The 19174-nt window shown below is 45.0% G+C and overlaps 1 protein-coding gene across 1 annotated transcript in view; it reads right to left on the reverse strand.

Moving 5' to 3' along the window:
• Positions 1–19174, reverse strand: part of UROC1 (urocanate hydratase 1) — a 62183-nt gene that overhangs the window by 16365 nt on the left and 26644 nt on the right. Inside the window, exons 9-16 of the mRNA XM_090021923.1 lie at positions 18555–18643; positions 17829–17891; positions 16714–16893; positions 13940–14037; positions 11410–11482; positions 10105–10226; positions 6116–6186; positions 3236–3334 (exon numbers count right to left, since the gene is read on the reverse strand). Of these exons, the coding sequence (XP_089878049.1) occupies positions 3236–3334; positions 6116–6186; positions 10105–10226; positions 11410–11482; positions 13940–14037; positions 16714–16893; positions 17829–17891; positions 18555–18643 (795 nt within the window). The remainder of the gene's footprint in view (positions 1–3235; positions 3335–6115; positions 6187–10104; positions 10227–11409; positions 11483–13939; positions 14038–16713; positions 16894–17828; positions 17892–18554; positions 18644–19174) is intronic.

Consider the following 19174-nt stretch of genomic DNA (forward strand, 5'->3'; position numbering starts at 1 on the left):
AACTTTTCTCTATAATTTTACCTTCTTGATTTCCTTCTCTTTCTGTTATTATTCTTATAACTGGTAAGAAACCCTAACTTGTGTGAAAATCACCATCATTTCAAAACCAAAAAATGACAAGGATTTTTTTTCTTAAATCCCTGAAATTGCTATTGTCACAGGGAAAAAAGAAAAGGAAAAGGAAAGAAATACAATTATTTTATGAAAATTGATTTTTCTCTAAAATTTCAGACTTTTACATTCTAAGGTAGTCTTCATTCAAAAATATCTCTGCTTCTGAACAACAAAAGCAAATACAGTCTTTTGTAAGGGATTTTTTCAAGAAGTAGGAATATTTTTGAAAATGTTAAATTAATTTGAAATCTGAGGCTTTAAATAGATTTTTAAATACATTCCTCTCTACAGTTTAACATTGTAACTTTGTCAGTCTTAGCATAACCAAATGAAACAGAATAAAACTGAAATTTTGTCTTTTCCCACAAAACAGAACAAAACAAAAAATCTTGCTTAGTGTCAAAGTAACATTTTATGTAGCCCTTTCCAAACTTTCTGAGTCTCCTGAGTTACTTGAGGCACCACCAATACACCTGCCAGGGGAACCTGGAAGTCCCGGGAACTCCAGCTCTGAGACAGTCAGATCCTGAAAACCCTGGAAAGAGGACAAACTAGTAGGCATCCTAATGGGAGCCCTCCTGGTAACCTGTGCTCTGTCAGAAATCTGGCTGGTTTCCATCAGAATTTCATCCAAATGGCCATGTTCCCATGGTTTCCTTCAAGTTATGAGGACTGGCATTTTTCTGACAGAAAACTATTCCATCAGAAAAGATCCAACCCATTCAAAGAGGTGACAATAAAAAATGAGGGATAAGGGAACACTGAATATTAATAATCATGGACAGCTAAAGCAAGTCGTTTTCTGACCTGCACATACCTCCATTAGCTGAAAAGGCCTGAATTTCCTTTTATTTGCACATGCTTTACCCCAAAGTATCTCCATTTTCTTAGAATCATTTAGAGCTGGGGTGTCAAACACATGCCTCACAGGTCAAATCCAGCCCATATTGCTGTTTCATTCAGCCTGCAGGGCTCTGAGAGGGGCTGGAAATTTGGGGTGGTGCAAGCAGGGGTGGGTCCTGCTGCAAAAAACTAGGGCCTAGAGCCCCAGTGCACATATTTGTCAGTGGATGAGCAAAGACTGTACTCAGGGGCAGAGCCTGGGGGGAGGTGGGGCATGATGCAATTGCACCTCACTTGGGGTCTTTAAAACAAACTTCCTGGCAGTGGCAGTGGCATTTCTATTCAGGCAGCAGTGAAGGAGTCACTTAACTTCACAGCTCACTATAATCTACTCTACAGGTGTTAATGACAATTTCTCCTTTTTAATGGTCTTAATGTTCCACTATTCAGACTACACTTTCTTCTACAATTTTGCTTTGTTAGACTTTGCCAGTAATGTTTCACTTCTGTTTGACAGCCCTGCAGACTGTTGTTAGCTCTAGCTAAAAACCTTAACTCAGGCATAGAAATGACTGACAGCAAAGTACTGGAGGCATGATGAAAGCACTCAAGAAGGCAAGATTTTTTTTTTTACAAATCTGAACAAGAAATGTACATTTCATATAATGAGTACAGGACTAATGAAACAATATCTTTTGACTATTTTTGCCTGGCTTATTGTGTTTTTTATGGATTGACTATATAATCTAGTAAATCAGTGCACGCTTTAATACATTTATATTTGTTTTTGCTTTTATCTTAAACCGAGCAATACAGTGCTAGAACCCCAGCATATTAATAATGCTTCCAGTTTCCATTTAATCACAGAAACAAATTTCTGTTGTTATATGACATGCTGCACCATCTGAACCACTTTTTCCAAAATCCTAGATCTGCCCATGGCTATGTTAACCCCCATACTGGCACTACTGAGCCCAGTTTTGACCTGGGAAGTTTGTTGCCATTCACACCCAGCCCAGGAAAGCCCTGCAGTCCAGGTCCAGCCTGGAAGCACAGGTGAGTTTGACACCTCTGATCCAGAGTCAATCTGCTCACTCTGCTTCGAATAGCTTGGAAAGGACCTTTGCTTCTCGCTTTCCCAAGTGGCTGAAGAGGGGGAAGTGAGACTCCAAACGGATGAAAAAGAGACAGAACAGCATCTGAAAAGTGTGGGAGCTGGACCGTGTCATTCATAGCGCTGAGGGTTAGCTCTGTCTGGTCGGGCTCATTTTTTAAGACTGGCTTGCAATGACATTCAGTTTGAATCCCAAGAAGATGGGAATTATGTGGACTTTTTTAATAAACATTTTCTCAGTAACACAACCCAGACATTCCTCAGTTGACAATCACATCACGTGAAATTGATTCTTTATAAAGATAATAATACAGCTCTGACAGTGGAAAGGGGGTGAATGATTTAACATGTTTCGGCCCAATTCTGATGCACTGACAGAAACAGGAATCCAGAGTAGTTCTAGTGGAAAACCTGCCCCTGTGAAAGAGGAATCAGGCCTTCTGATTCTCTGAACAGCAAAACCAGATAACAGGTTTGAATGAAAGGAATAAATCTGAGCAGCTGCCTTGCTGGGTGGATGTGGGGGGTTGGAAATTGAGCTGGAGATCTGACGCTTGAGGCTCAGATCTATTATAAGTACATGACCTGGTTTATCTTACTCTTGCACACAAAAGTGTGCACACGCAAGCCTGTCACACCAGAATACAGGAAAACAAATGCCACAATGTGTATCATTTAAATACTCATGAGAATAACATGGATGCATGTATTCATTCAGTTCAACCAAGCATTTGTCTTCTGCATAGTTTTAGCATGCTGGGAGAGTCTCTCATATATATGTGCCAGCTAAGCCCAACCTGAATAACACAAGAGATGCCAAACTGGGTCAAGCCATGGGTCCACCAAGCCCAGTATCCTAACTCTCACAGGGGAGAACAGATGCTAAGGGGAAGAGTATTTAAGCAGATCAAACTGATCCACCCTGATGAGATCAGGACTGGCGAAGCAGATCAGGCTGATCCAACTCTCCTTACATCAGTTCATCTTCATGGATGTCAATGGGTGTGTTCTGACATCACAAGGGAGCAGAGTTTGCCTCTACCTTGGACAACAGAATTTTGGATCTGCATTTTTATTAACATTAGTTGAATCTTTTTGCTTTTCCCATTCTACCCTCATGTTAAAACACAATTACCAAACTGTATTGAGGGGAAAAAGCCATACCTTAATCCTTCCTTCAGCAATAGCTTGATTAATAGCCACTGCTATAGACACACGACCCTTCTGATCAGAATACAAGATTCTGGCCTGAGAGCCAACAACCTAGAAAATGAAAATGTCAGAGTGATAAGGTTCCCTGTGCAAGTAGCTTATCTCTGGGGCCCAGATAAATGCAGCAGTAGAACTGTCCCCCTCCATAGGAGAAGGCAAGATTATTAATTTGCAAACATCCAGCTTCTATAAATAAGACCTTAAACCTCTGATTGAACTGAGTTTTATCTACACACAGCACAATCAATAAGATTTATTTTTGCATTTAGCTTCTACAGTCCAATAAATCCCACTTTTTAAATCAACCTCATTGCCAGGACACTATCCCATATCAACAATCCCTTTATTGACAGCTGAGGGACAGGGTGGGGAGCTGGCGATGGAAGGCTGCAGGAGAGGGGAAATCTGGAGACAAAGAATGGCAAATGCCATCTGTGTTGCAAAGCTGTACTCCCAGCCCTCCCTCACACTCCAGACTTCAGTCTGGCTTCCTGCTGCCTGTGCCAGGGTTGAGACTTGAAGTGCTGTTTGGTATTTATGTTCCATAGTATAAGCCTGATTGAAACAAACTGCCCAGTTTCACCTGGTGCAATAGGTTGAAAAATTCCTTTTGCTCTTCACTCATTCATTCCAAGCAGGGTGCAGGAACTGTATGGAATACCCACGGCAGGACAGCTCCTTCAAGGTGAGCTTTTTAGCTTGGTAATCAAGGAAAGCCAATTATGAATCTGGTGCACTAACACAGACTTAACCCACAAAAAATTGGGCCTAGATTCAGTTTTTGAACCCCTCAAATAGGGACATCAGGTTGTTGCTGAATGAGAGGTGGGATCTAACGCTACTAAGCACCTCTAGGTGGAAGAGGTGTTTAGAACCAGAGTCTTCATTCGGGCCCTTTCCTGCAGGGGGGCCGTCAGGAAGGCCAAGGCAGAGATGGGACTGGGACTAGCTTCCCAGATCAAGGACAACAAGAAGTCCTTTTTTAAATACACAGGGGGCAAAAAGAAGGTACCGGGTTACGTGGGGCCCCTGCAAGACATGATAGGAAATCTGGTCACCACACCAGATGACAAAGCTAACCTATTTAACGACTTCTTTGCCTCCTTTTCCTCAGCAGGGACCAGATCAACCCCCCCACCGGGACCCCCTTCGACCCCAGCGGAGGTGCACCCAGGCCAAGGGTCAGTGAGGATCTAGTCAGGGAACTTCTGGAAGGACTGGATGTATTCAAGTCAGCTGGTCTGAACAATCTCCACCCCAGAGCACTGAGGGAATTAGCTGGGGTCCTTGCGGGACCCCTGGCGTGGCTGTACGAGCACTCGTGGTACTCTGGTGGGGTGCCAGAGGGCTGGAAGAGGGCCAGCGTGATTCCTATCTTCAAAAAAGGGAGGAAGGAGGACCCAGGAAACTATAGGCCAGTTAGTCTTACCTCGATCCTGGGTAAGCTTTCTGAGAGAATTATTCTGGCACATGTCCACGAGGGACCAGCGGGGGAGGTCATGCTTAGGGGCAACCAACACGGGTTCATTAGAAGCAGGTCCTGTCAGACCAAGCTGGTGGCCTTCTATGACCAGGTCACCAAATCCTTAGATGCAGGGGTAGCAGTCGATGTCGTCTTCCTGGACTTTGGGAAGGCCTTCGACACTGTCTCTCACCCCGTTCTCATTAAGAAACTGGGGGGCTGTGGTGTCGACACCCACACAGTCAAATGGGTCACCAACTGGCTGGAGGGCCGCACCCAGAGGGTGGTGGTAGATGGGTCATTTTCAGCCTGGAGGGATGTGGGCAGTGGGGTCCCCCAGGGCTCGGTCCTCGGGCCCACACTGTTCAACATCTTCATCAGTGACTTGGATGAGGGGGTAAAAAGCACCCTGTTCAAATTTGCTGATGACACTAAGATGTGGGGGGATGTGGAGACGCTAGAAGGAAGGAATAGGCTACAATCGGACCGAGGCAAGTTACAGGGTGGGCAGACGAGAATAGGATGGGATTCAACACTGACAAGTGCAAGGTGCTGCACCTGGGGAGGAAGAACCAGCACCATACCTGCAGGCTGGGGAACTCCCCTCTTGTCAGTGCAGAGGCAGAAAAGGATCTTGGAGTCATCAATGATGCCAGGATGAACATGGGCCGGCAGTGTGGGGAGGCAGTCAGGAAGGCCAACCATACTTTGTCGTGCATCCACAGATGCATCTCAAGCAGGTCCAGGGAGGTGATCCTCCCCCTCTATGCGGCACTGGTCAGGCTGCAGCTGGAGTACTGCGTCCCGTTTTGGGCACCACACTTCAGGAGAGATGTGGACAACATGGAGAGGGTCCAGAGGAGGCCACTCGCATGATCAGGGGACAGCAGGGCAGGCCCTATGAGGAGAGGCTACGGGACCTGAACCTGTTCAGCCTCCACAAGAGAAGGCTGAGGGGGGATCTAGTGGCCTGTTACAAACTAGTCAGGGGGGACCAGCAGGCATTGGGGGAGTCCCTGTTCCCCCAAGCACTACTAGGAGTGACTAGGAATAATGGTCACAAGCTGGCAGAGGGTAAATTTAGGCTAGGTATCAGGAGGTGCTACTTCATGGTCAGGGCGGCTAGGATCTGGAACCAACTTCCAAGAGAAGTGGTGTTGGCTCCTGCCCTGGGGGTCTTTAAGACAAAGCTAGACAATCACCTTGCTGGGTTCATTTGACCCCATACTCTTTCCTGCCATGGCAGGGGGTCGGACTTGATGATCTGCTCAGGTCCCTTCCGACCCTACTAACTATGAAACTATGAAACCTTCTGAATGACAGAGCAGAAGGTGTAAGGTCATGAGTGAAGAAGGAGGCTGTGCATTTACCAAGCTATGCCTCCCAGCTTCCTGAATCCAGCGGATATTGTCATGATACTGCTGCTTTACAGATGTGCTCACTGCAAGAAAAAAAAAATAAAAGGGTTTAGAAAATGACGGCCTGTTTTGGTTTGCACTTTCCATTTAGGTGTTCCTACAGATACATCGTTCCTTCCATCCCTTCATTACATTTCAATTATTTGCATACTTGCTGAATGCCTAGACTGTCTAAAACATACAACTTTATGGTTCTCAAACATTTCCAGACCTATATTCCACTGAGCAGAGAGAAGGACTAAATATACTGCTAAAAAGAAATGTAAAAAATGTTCTTTCTTGCAAAGGAAGGATACAATACTTGGGCTCACATGAGTAGTCAGACAGCAGCAAGATGGTTTTTATGATCTCTGAGGAAGTTTCAGTGCTTTATGGGTTGGCTATGAGAGCATCTAAATTGTGCGGTGGGGATTAATATGTCAGCTCTTATAATCACACAGAGTAAAGGCTGAAACATCTGCTTTCACTCTCCATTCCTAGGAGGGATGTATGGCATTTCAAAACCCTCGTGGAAACATCTTATAGAAGTTAATAGGTATGGAACCTGTAGGGTGCTGTAGACATTTTATAGAGGTTTCTAGAAGTTATGCTAGAGAATTTGATGGAGAATGAGATTTTTTTTTACTTATTTAAAAGGATCATATAGAAGAACATTTTCTATTATGTTCAAGGGTTTATAAACTCATTGAAAAAAGCACATTCTCCAATTAATCCTAAAGGATTTTTCCATAGAAAATGCCAAATTAAAAAAATCCATTATTCAACAAGGCTGTAGGAACATATGGCAACTGAACAGACCCCACTGCACCAAACAACTCATTGTGTGATCAGGATCCCTGTCCTAAATCCGGTGTTTCCAAAGTTGATTTCATGCTGGGGAGATGCGGGATCCTCCCTGCTCATTTAGTCTGATCTCCTTGAATCAAAAGCTCCAGCTAAAAGAACTGCTACTCAGCCTTGGCTCAACTCCATGTGTCTCTCTAACCTGTTGCTGCCTCTAAACTGCTGCTTGTGGGGATATGTTAAAGTTTAGCATCAGACAAGCTACTGTCTTGCTCCTGGATTGACAAATCTCATCTTTATTTGGGCTTTAAAAGATACTAATGCACATTGTGAGCACACAAAAGTAATCCCCATGAGCAAGGAAGCTGACTCCCTCTCTTGTTGAGAGATTATTTTTTTCTGCCCAAGCCTACCAAACTAACTGTCACTAGGTGGGTGAGCACATTCCTCATCTAAACTCGTTAATGCTTCCTTACTCCCACTACGGCCCTGATCCAAAGAAGCTGGCATTCTCAGTGCATATCTCAAGCACTGAACAGTTCAAGAATGTAAGTGGAACACCGTGAAGCAAAGTCTTTAGAAGATTTTAAAACTCTCTCCCTCTTAGTTGTAAGTTTGGTGGGGTTTAAGCAGCAAGCCCATCCTCACAGAAAGGGAAGAAATAGTTAAAATTGGAAATACGCCCAGCCTGGAAGTCCTACTCAGGATTGGGAACACCCCAAAGTTCTGGCTCTGGAGTATACTTCAACTATGGCAATGTCAGAGTCCATTTGTAGAGGTCAAATTGGGCTTCAGCTTTTGAATACCCTCAAAGTGCAGGGATGTCCAAATCCAAGGATGCAGATCAAGTATGAATACAGTGACTCTGGCTAAACAGCAAGTGGAATAACAAGAATATGAAACCATGAGAGGCTGTGTTGATTAGATGCCTTTTTCCTCCAAGTTCAATTTTCATTTCTCTTTGAATTCCCCTGCCCATTGCTCTGCCAAGCACAACAGCAAATCCAATAATAGAGCTGCCCCTAAACCCACTCCACTCAAATCTGCTGACTTTTAAAATAACCACATACAAATGCAAAAATTTACATGTCCAGTGCCTTGGTTCCCTAAGAGATGTGCTTTCCCCAGACCTCTCCCGGCCTTAAGATAAATAGCCTGTACATTTTACATACATGCAACAAAGAACATTCAAATGCTACATGTCAGCTCATTCTTGAATAGAAAAAAAAAAGAATGGATCATATGCCAAAGTGCGCCAAATAAGTAGTTGTGTATTTATGCAGCCCCTGTACAAAATACAGTGCCAGACATCACTCTATTTTAACAAATATGATAGGTCACATTTTAAAAAAATGTAACCATTAAAAATAATTAGAGCTTCTGAATCACTGCACTACAAAATACTGAAAACAGCCCACCCTTACTCTGCTCCTCCAAGGTTCTGAGTCCTCTCAACTCCTACTGAAGTCAAAGTGTGTTGAGAGCACTTGGCATCATACAAAACATGCCCTAATCAATCATTCATGCCTACAAAGGCCGGATAGGGCTATAACATGGGGGGAGGGGGTGTTTAGGGGAGATAGTAATTGTTCTGTTCCTCTATCTAGGGTGCTTATGCTATGTTTAAACACACCTGAAATAAAAATGGTAGAAAGTTTGTAGATCCTTGCCCAGAAACCCTGCTCTAGAAAGGTAACCAAGTGAGAGGAGTTTTCTAATTATCCATTTTCTGATTATGTTTCATTGGTGGTTTGCATGCACAAAGCACAAAAGCTCCCTTTCTCCCTCCAACAGCCTAAGGCCTATAAAATATATGTTGAGTTTTTGAATGAGTTGCTGCCTGGATGCTAGTCTTGGCATTGTTCAGTGATAACAGCTTGCCCTTAAGCAAAGCAAAGCTGAAAGCAGGATTCTGAATCCAGTATCAGAAGAATGGTGTGGGCAGCACTTAGGCATTGGGGCCATTTTTATAATGACAAAGACAAATCAGCACTTAGCTGACCACTAGGTGCAGTAAGGTGGGTAGTGTGGAAACAGGAGAGCAGGGGATGCTGAAGCTTGCTGAAGCTTCAGTTGCCGACTCTGCACTTCCACAAGTGTCAACGGGCCTCATTCCCTATCTGGTAATAAAGAGGTACTTCCCACCACCAAAATCTCTTTACTTCAGTTTGAAAGGGCAAAACATGCCCATGCCCCAGAGCTCTGGGCTCCGTGACATTAATTGCATCACACACTATATAATTCATGTTCCACACAGTGCACTCGCCCTCCAGCCCAAAGCACTAGTCTTCCCCTCCTTACTGTGGTCCAGTTCACAGCCCCCCTCCAAATTTCTCCTATGGGAGAAATATGGATGCTGGAGTCTTCCCAGGGGTTTAGAAAGTCTGGGACCAAGCAGACCAAGAAGGGGCAGGGGAACTGCACAGCTGATGGGCGTCTATGGAGAACGCCCCAGAAGGAGCAACCTTCTTGATTAAATGGAGGGAGCTCTCAGTTTGAGCACAGCTGATGTCAGCTGTCACCTCAGCCAGGAGCTGAGCAATAGTCTCTGAAGCAAGTGCAACTAGGCTAGTTCGTGCTTTATAGCCAATACCCTGATTTCCACAGGCAGCCACTGCACCTTCCAAAGCTCGGAGACCCTTCCTAATAAGCAAAGTGAGTCACTGCACCAGCATTGCAGTGCATTACACAATTATTAGACTGAGCACGGGCCAGAGGAACCTGGGTTTGCTTACTTTGTTATTGGTCCGCTGAGTGACTTTGAGCAAATCATTTCATTGCTCTGTGCCTCAGTTTCCCCATCAGCAAAACTGGGACAATTATACTTACCTCCTTTGCAAAGCACAACTGTGAAAAGACAAAGGCTGGGCAGGTCCACAAAGATTTATACTGACTTCAGATGGAAGAAGCACTCTTAGTCACCGCTGTAATTTAGGCATCTAACAGCAGCCTTAAAAGGTGCCCTTGAGCCATAAATAGTGGTTGTGCTCCTTGTCTGGTGTGTAGAAGGGGATTTCTAATGCCCATATGGAGAAGATAGGAGCTTGGCTTTAAGGTCTCACCCAAAAGACATGATAATTTGCCTAGGTGCCAGTTTTTCTGCACTGTCCTTCACAAAGCCTGCACCTTTCATGATGGCAAATGGGATGACATCCTACCTCCCTGATGTATAGCATCTTCCAGCACAGATGCGGCGATTAAGTCAGTGGTAGAGAGATCCTGTGGGTCACCTGAGGTACACACCCAGCGGAATGGCCCAAATCCCAGGGAAAAAATGTCTCTGGGAAGAAAACATACTTCATTAAGGGATGGCTGAAATTCTTGCCCTATTTATCCTGGCTGTGAGCAATGCTTTTCTTTCATTAACTGAAGACGGAAGAATTCCAAACATTTTGAACTAATCTAAACAGAAAGGACTTGGGATCAGTATTTCAGAATTTAAACAATGCTGCCTCGTGAAGACGTCAGCCGGGGTGCGTGAAATCACTACCACACCTGCAGCCTTTGAAAGAAAAAACAAGGCCATTTAGTCAAACAAGCTAATGTACAAACTAATCCCAGATGGCTTGCGCTGGCTTTCACACAACAAGGCCACAGGTGCCCGATTCCCCTCTTCCTTGCAGCAAAGTAACTCAATGGGCATGAATGAAGTTATGCCTGATTTACACCACTGTCAGTGGAGCCTCATTTTTTACTGTTCCCAAAGGAACCTGCTTTTACAGACCGAGGGCCTGTTTCAGCCCTTCTCTCACATCTGTGGACAAGGAAAAGGAGGGCAAGGTGGGTATATATGCAAAGTAAGTGAATAGAGGATTCCCTTTTAGTAGTCCTTTATCCTACTATGCACTCACAGGGCCGGAGAATGCAGCTCCTTTGTCTTCTACTGAGGCACGACAGAATGAGTCTCCCTACAAAGTAGCGGCACTTGGCCAATCTGTCTGCAAATTGCTGCAGTGTCAGCTCTGCTTTCCATACACACAGACTTTCCAGAATTACCAAACTCTTTGGGAGCCAAGTCCTGCTTGTATTCATCAGGGCAGATGTACTTTTGGGTCTGATTTTGATCTCTCCTACACTGATATACATGAGGAATAACACCACTAAATTTAGAGCCAACAGGCCAGTTCTTCAGCCCTGTCTGGTTGTTTTGCATTGTTCCAGCCCCCGGACACCTTCTTAGCTACACTAGGTGCATATACATGTTCAATCCATGCCCGGGCAATGATAGTATACCCAAGGGTAGAACTGGGACCTGATGGTCCTAGAAATCCTGTGTAAATCCTAGCTTCCACACCATTGCCTTTTACTTGTCTATGGGATTATGCAGGAATTTCCCCAGAAAAGTGGAATCTCCTAACTATTTATTTTCTGATCCTTCTTTGAAGCAACCCAGTTTATGGGTCTGAATCTATAGTACACAAAAAGAGATTCTAGCTCCAAGTGCCCCGCTCTCTCCAACTTACCCCATGATGTGCTGAACGTAGGAAGGGTATCGGAATTCAGTTTTATTGGCTCCTCCTTTCCCAACATCAGCACCTGCAAAAGAAATTGAAATGCAGATTATTTGAGGAGAAAAGCTATAAGTTCAAGGCTAGACTGTGCCCTTAGCTCATATGCAAAGAGGTTCTTCCCTGCCCAGATCAATGCCTGCCACACAGACATCTACTTGACAGCCCCTTCCTTCTCCATGTTCCTTCTCACAGTATGCCACTTAGAGAGAGGAGCAGGGACTAGGCGGACCACGGGAGGGCAGCAGGTGGTCAAATAATGACAGAGAATGGGGCCAGCTGCACCCGCAGGGCTATACTACAGAGTTATGATCAAGACCATCCTTCCCTACTTCGTCAGAGAGCAGGAGACCTGAAACTCTCTCAAAGTCCACCAAACTGAATCACCTGAGAGAGAGATCAAACCTCTAGAGGCTCTCTCCTCTTCTCCTTTGCTATGGTATTTACCACAAAGCGAACAGTACAGGCTGATCACAGCCTAGAGCTGTGTTGCTCAACCTTTTGTAGACTCAGTGCACCCCTTGGAAAACACCAGCTCTTTCCTTTCGGTGATTCGAATCACTGTCCCAAATGGATTCAGCCAAATCTGATTCGGAGATTTGGCTGCTGCCAAATCAGCCAAATCTCTGAATCACATAGGCCCCATCCCCCGTCTGCTCTCAATGGCTGCCCCAACCTCCCCAGCTCCCGGCACTTTGGGAAAAAAAAGCCGGCACTCACCAGGTGCTACCAAGTGACGGGGGAGTGATCCCCACAGCCCCCCGCTGCCCAAAGCTGCATGGGGAACTCTGTCACAAGCCCCCTGAACCCCCCCATCATCCCCCCCCATGGCTGCCCCTCTTGCCCCAGCTCCCAGCCCTTTAAAAAAAAAAACAACAACAAAAAACTCTGAACTCACTGGCTTCTGCCAGGTGGGGGGGGCGATCCCCGCTGCCCCCCGCTACCCTGTGATGCATGGGGGGCTCTGCCGCATGCCCCCAGCAGCCCCAAGGCTGCTGCAGCAGCCGGTGAGTGCAGGGTTTTTGTTGTTGTTTTTTTAAAGGACTGGGAGCTAGGGCGGGCAAGGCAGCCATGGTGAGGCTCGGACAGTGGGCGGGAGTCGGGGGGAGCCACGGCAGAGCCTCCCATGCAGAATGGGGCAGTAGGGGGCAGTGGAGATCAACCCCCTCCCCCCGGCAGCAGCTGGTGAGTGGGGGCTTTTTTTAAAGCACCAGGAGCTGGGGTGGGCAGGGCAGCCATGGAGGGGGGAGGTGCTGGGGGAGCAGGCAGGGGTTGGGGTTTGGCAGGGGTTCCCCCATGCTCCCTCCTCCTCCAGCCCTCCCGTCCCCCAGCCCCTACTTACCAGCTCAGAGCCGGGTCCAGTTCCCTGCTGCAGCGGGCGGGGACTGCCTGAATCACCGAAGCTCTCCGAAACTTTCCCGAATCTGTTCGGAGAGCTTCAAATCGATTCATACCTTTTAACTGGTCCCCGGATTTGATTCAGATTCAGAGATTCAGCCACCAAATTGGGCCGCATCTCCTCTGAATTGAATCAGCACCCAAAGCTTTGCACAGCCCTGGTATTTTGGTTGAGAATCACTGCACTAAGGGACCGAACTGACACACTGCCAGAACCATCTTCCCCTCCTGAGAAATGCTGGGAAACCTTAAATGTAACACTGAGGGCTTTTACCATTGCTTTTATTTTTTTAAAATCACTCTTGTCAGAAGAACGAAAATTAGGAACAAAAGCATGGCAGCAACAGCTGAATTCAGCCAAACAAAGTCACAGCAGACAACAGGGGTGGTCACTGGGAGAAGCCATCTCAAGCCAACCTCCGCTCCTTCTTGTAAGCTGCTTTTTTGATCATTCTGTTCTGTAGATCTAAAATGTCAGCTGGTAAAAGAAAACAATCCTGCCTTTTCCAAGCCACACAAGGAAGTCCTAAACATGATCCAAAACCCAGATTGTGCTGCACAGCAAACTTCAGCCCCAGGAACAGGAGGGTAAGGATGGCTTTAAGCCACCATCCAGCTCTCCTAGTTCATTATCATGAGGCCAGAAGCTGTCCCTGCCCTCAGCAGGGAGGAAAAGGTGGGCTGGCCACATACCTACAATTTGTTCTGTAACCCAGAGCTGCCTTGCATGCTTGTTCCTCGGCCCCGATTCTGCAAACATCTTTCTGCAGGCCCCCCTGTGCCCACACACAGTTTTATGAACTAAAGGGATCCCCATGCACAGAGGAAGCTACAAGATCAGGACTTTATTTTGCAGAACAAAAGGTGAAGGTATCCAGATTGAATTCCAGTTCAGTTGCTGGTACAAGTTGTGCCAGCAGAAAGCTGCGTTCTCTGTGGAAAGCTTGGCCACTGGTGTTTACTGTTTGTGCTATGCACACAACTAAGTGCAAAGTGGCATTTAGCCCATGTCTAATATGCTTCACTCACAGAAGAAGAGAGAACTTGACACAGTTTAATCTAGGAAAGCCAGCATCTATCTACTCACCAGCTCTCTGAGCTTCCAAGAGGAAGGCATTGCCATAGTCCCAAAAAAACATGCCCTTATCAGACAGTTTGTTTATAGCAGCTACTTGTCTCCTCAAACTGAAAATAAAAAATGAAAAAAATAGCTTTGAAACGTACATAATGGGTTAATGGCATGACAATGCCATGCAAACACAGGGATTTGGGCTCTGAAATGGGTGGGGAGGAACAGCTGGATTTCAACCCATTGTCTAAATCCACCAGCCTTCACAAAACATCTTTCCATCTTTGTAGCTCATGTTTTCCCAGGTTCTCACAGCAGATTATAGACATGGAGCAAACTTCAGGGCATTGTTCTGAGCTAGGATAAGTAATCTACAGGGGTAAATTCCTCTCCCTAAAAATGTAGCCAGCTCTGTTTTGGAGCAGGACAGTGATTTAACATCAAATATCAACATTGCTCTCTGGCTTAGGAGAGGATGTAAAGAATAGCACCATAACTAACTGAAACTACAGAGGTGAATTCAGAGAAGGAAACGGTGGGTATTGCAGCTCATTAAAAATATGGCCATGGCAACATGACAAAAAAACTTGTAGGGCTTGTGGCTTTGCTCCCTCACTTAGATTTCTTTTTTTTTTCTCTTCCTTTGTCTTTTCACATGTCTGGCAACCTGGTTGTCAAGGCCTCCATGACCTATCTCAGGTAGGAGGGGGAGGATCGAACGTCTCCATTGTTCTCAGTTCTGGCCACACGACATGGGGGCTTGGCTTTAGCTAACGTCACTCCAATAGATAACGCTGATGCTTTTCAAATTGATTGGTCAACATCAAATAACCCCTGTCTCTGACTGGGTCCAGGTGATGAGGTCAGTAGGGCTATTTAAGAGGGTCCCTCTGTGTTGGGGGGGCAGACATCTTCTGGACTCAGAGAATCAAGCTATGTGCCTCCAGCCTCTTCTGGACGCTGCTGCGAATAACATATCTTTATTGTAGCCGGTAACATAAATACAAGTGTTCTAGACACATACAACAAGGACCAACAAGCCACTTACACTGTTTTGCTCAAGGCTGTTTTCTTTCAGAAGTCTTTTTAGTTTGTATTCCTTCCCTGTGCCTTCCCTCTCCAAGGAATAAAACTATCTATTATAGCAAGCCTGGCTGTAAATGTTTGAGAGGGATTGGGCAAGCCTTTTTGCTCCCTTTGCTCGGCTGACTAAGGGAGTCCACTTTCTATGCTTCAGGCTATAAGAAGCACCCAAATATATCCTGCTGGGGCTAAGCAACCCCTAGGTCTTCAGGGCCTGTGTACCCCAAGTGGCACAGAGCCCTAACAGAGACTGGAGCTTGGGTGGTGGCAACGGTTACCCTAGGCTTGTGGGTGTGCTCCAGGAAGGGGGTTAGCCAGGAGTTGGAGCCCCTGGGGAAGCATCCAAAACTTGGTTTTGGTTGGGCGCAGTGAGGTGGGCAGCTTGGCCCCTACTGGCCCACCATAGGCAACACCAAGACTATTATAAAAATTGCCAATGGATCTTCAATGACTGCAAGTGCATTTATCTGAAAAAAGACCTCCTGTAGCAGCACAACGGAACCTAGCAACAAGGTGAGGTACTGCTTAAATACTGGCCCAAAGAAGCATTACTTACTGAATTACTAACACAACTGCCCATAGGTTTCTCATCCCAATACAGAGTCAGCTCAGTTCCCTAAGATCTGAGACATAACCTCAAAGCTAGTACTGCTACTGCCTTCCTCTTGTAACACAGCTGGAAGCTCTCACTGGTGAAGATGCCAGGCATCTCTATACTGTCATCACACTTCCTTTCCCCTATTTTTGATCAGAGATCTGAAATCTTCACGAGAAGAGGAGCTAGCCCTGTCAATCTTTATAACATCATTCTGTAATTTCTAGTTCTGGTGATTATAGACTACAAAACCTTAGCTATTGGCTGAGGGTCAAAATCAATACAGCTGGGACTCTTACATTTGTAATGTACTCAAAAATAAAATCCACTTCTTGTAAAGCCATTTGCTAACTTGGTTCTAGATCAAAATTCAAAAAATTAATGAAACAGATTCTTCTCCCTCTGACTTCCCTCTTTCCTAGGACATCTTTGCAGGTTTCCACTCTGTTGCCTTTATGCTAAACCATGAAAACACACCTTTCTACTTTGAACTAGCTGCAATTTCCTCCTGTTTCTTGGATTAAAATACAGGTCTCACAGCAGATTTGCAACAGCAGGGTAGTTACAGTGTCTTATTAGAGTTCTAGAGGTGTGGGTACGTTCCTGGCTCTGGATTTATGCTAAAGGCCGTCCTCCAGCTGTAAATGGGTGGCTTGTGATTAGGCAGAGGAGTCAAATGCAATTCAGTGTGAGACTGGCCACATCACTCCCTTGTGCACTGCTGGCTACCAAAACTGGCATGCTTTACCCACATCAGCCTGATGAGCTGCTAAGCTTGAGTGGGCCTTTGACCTCACATGCTAGGTAATCTGTGTAACTGAATTACAGCAGATATGTTCAGACCTTAGTCTTTATACAACAGTGTGTCATGGTATAGTAGCAGAGAAAGGGACCAGGCTACATGATAGAATCCGTCCCACAGAATCTGAGTCTGAGTGTGAATGCACAGCTGCTCTACAGGAAATATCAGGATTACATCAGTGTAGATTAAATGACAGTACTCCAGATCTGCACTGACATCACTGACAGCAGAATCTGGCTACTGATGCTGTGCATCATATGGAAAAGACCAACCATCTGGTGACTCCAATAGGAAATAAGGTCCACCATTTACCTCTCCTGCACCAAGGCACGGAACGTCCCTGGATCAGCAGACATGAGCTGGTTTGCTTCCCCAAAGGAGAGCTGCACAGGGTAGTATCCTCCACTGAATGGATTGTGGCATGAGGTTTGGTCAGACCCTAGATCAACTAGCAGTTCTCCTGTTGTATCAAGTTCATAGACAAGCCTTTCCCTGTGTGTAGAAAAGATAAGACATAAAACACTTAGCTGGTGTCTGCCACTGCCAGACAGATCTACCTCTCCTCATTCTAGGTCTCAGAGGCACCGAAAGTACCAGTTAGGAGTTCCCACTAGTAGCTCTAAAGATTCCCTACATCATTATAAGTATGCCCCGAGAGTGGCCAAAGTCTTTTGTTTTATGGCTCTTGGCATGGCACTTGCCATATTAGCATCAATACCTGGGAGTCTCAAGCACTGAATCATCTTCAATGGCACCGTGATGCCTGGCAAGGCATCAGTCATTTCAAGCAAACTCACCTCACTATGGAGAAGGATAGATGAAAGAGATAATGGGAAAGAGCTGTGACCTGACATCACCAGGATCTACTCCCTCCCAGAACTATCTGCCACGGTCTGCAGTCAATTACAGGAATCTCAGATGAGTCTTCTCAATCATCTACGGACTCACCAATGACTTCCCTATTTAGTGGAAGACTGTCATCCTCGTATCAAGGGACTGCTGCCACCACTGACAACAAGAGCAGAAGAATTTTCTGTTTTCCAAAAACTAAGCATTCATCTTCTATTAAGACACTGGCTAATGTCATTTTTTAATTAGTTGTGTTCAAAACTAAAGCCATGTTCTTCATATAAGAACAGTAAAGGTTTAGAAGGGAAAAGGAAGAAATTCCTTATCCAGTGGTGGCTGCAGAGAGTATATTGTTTGGCAAAATGTAATTCTGTTATTTGTAATCTGGACACCAATGTTACTATGCCTCCTATGGCAAAACGAACAGTGGGATTTTTGATGATCAACAAGAGTAAAGGTCTTGATTTAACATCTGATTGGAAAGTCATGCCCTTTATGCTCCAGGTCTGGGAATTGATTCCATGCTAACTAGCCAGGAAAAATGCCATATACTAAAGTGTCTACCATTTGGTACTTACCAAAGATCTACCACATTCCCATGGTAACCCAGGCTAAGGGAGGTTTTGTTCTTTCGTGCATTTCTATAATTGAATAAAAATGGATGAGGTGAAGAAAATTCATCATCTGCATAGTTGTAGTTTACAAACCATATATACACAACCAAAGCAGTGGCTCAAATAACAGAGAAAATATATGTGGTCAAAATAAATTATGGACACTGCTGAACAGAAACTAAACAGGATTCTGATTTTAGAAGGGGGTTAATAACAATACTAGGAATTTATGTGCCGAATTTCTAAAATATGGGTCTGATTCTCCTTCATTTACCCTGGTACTAATCAGAACTCCAAATGGCAGCTTTGGAGTAACAAAGAGACTGGATATATTGAGTCAACAGGTAGTATACTGAAATTGCTCTGTTTTCCCTGCTGTAAGGGCACCAGTCTAGAAGGCTTGAGTAACTTCTCAAATTTAATGTTATTTGTAATTGCCTTATGCACAGTAATGAATCTAAATAAAGATCAGTTTCACATATTGCAATGCAGATTATAAGGGGCATTAGTGCAATTGTATTTACTACTGATGACAGCTGCTGGAACAAGTCATAGATGAAGGCATCACATATTTAACAGCAGAAGAAGGCTGAGGACAGATATCCTACAATTCTTCTCCATCCCCCTGCACACAGCTCATGAGCATTTAGAGAACCCAGAAGATCCCAACGGATCAGTAAAGTGCCATACCTGACCAGAGCAATGCAGTGGTCCAAGCTATCTGTGATTTCCATCAGCCATCCTTGCTTGTATCGCTTCAAAAGAGCAGCTTCATCAACCTGAGACAAATTGCAGAACGATTTAACACGGTTTGTTTGGTGCTCTTTTACTGAACCAACTGTATATCCTGGATTGGCCTCATCAGCCGTCTTTGGACCCACAGGTAAGACATTCATGGAAGACAATCATCCTCACCTGTGAGGGACTGCTGAAGAAGAAGTTAGGAGAGATGTTGGACAAGCTTTGGAGCACAAAGTGCCCTTCTTTTGTGCCCAGTAGTTTGTCTAACAATTTCCTAACTGTACAGCTGGTCCAATAAAAAATATTTCCACGCAAACATTCCTTCTCACATATCTCCTGGATCATCACAGTTACAACAGACTGACCCTTCTGCAAAGATTTAGGACTATTACATTCCCCAAAGAACTTCACCATTCCAGTTTTCCATTTAACACTAGTCAAGATGTACTAACACTAGCAAATCCACCTTGCAAAATAAGCCTGCATTAGCCTCAAGGAGAAAGACTGGATGACCCATGGTTGTTTCCACTTCTAACTTCCATGGTTTTATCAGTTCTGTTTTCTATTGC

This window comes from Crocodylus siamensis, chromosome 11, assembly GCF_052110815.1.
Source record: "Crocodylus siamensis isolate JL-2025a chromosome 11, ASM5211081v1, whole genome shotgun sequence".
NCBI classification, from domain to species: Eukaryota; Metazoa; Chordata; order Crocodylia; family Crocodylidae; genus Crocodylus; species Crocodylus siamensis.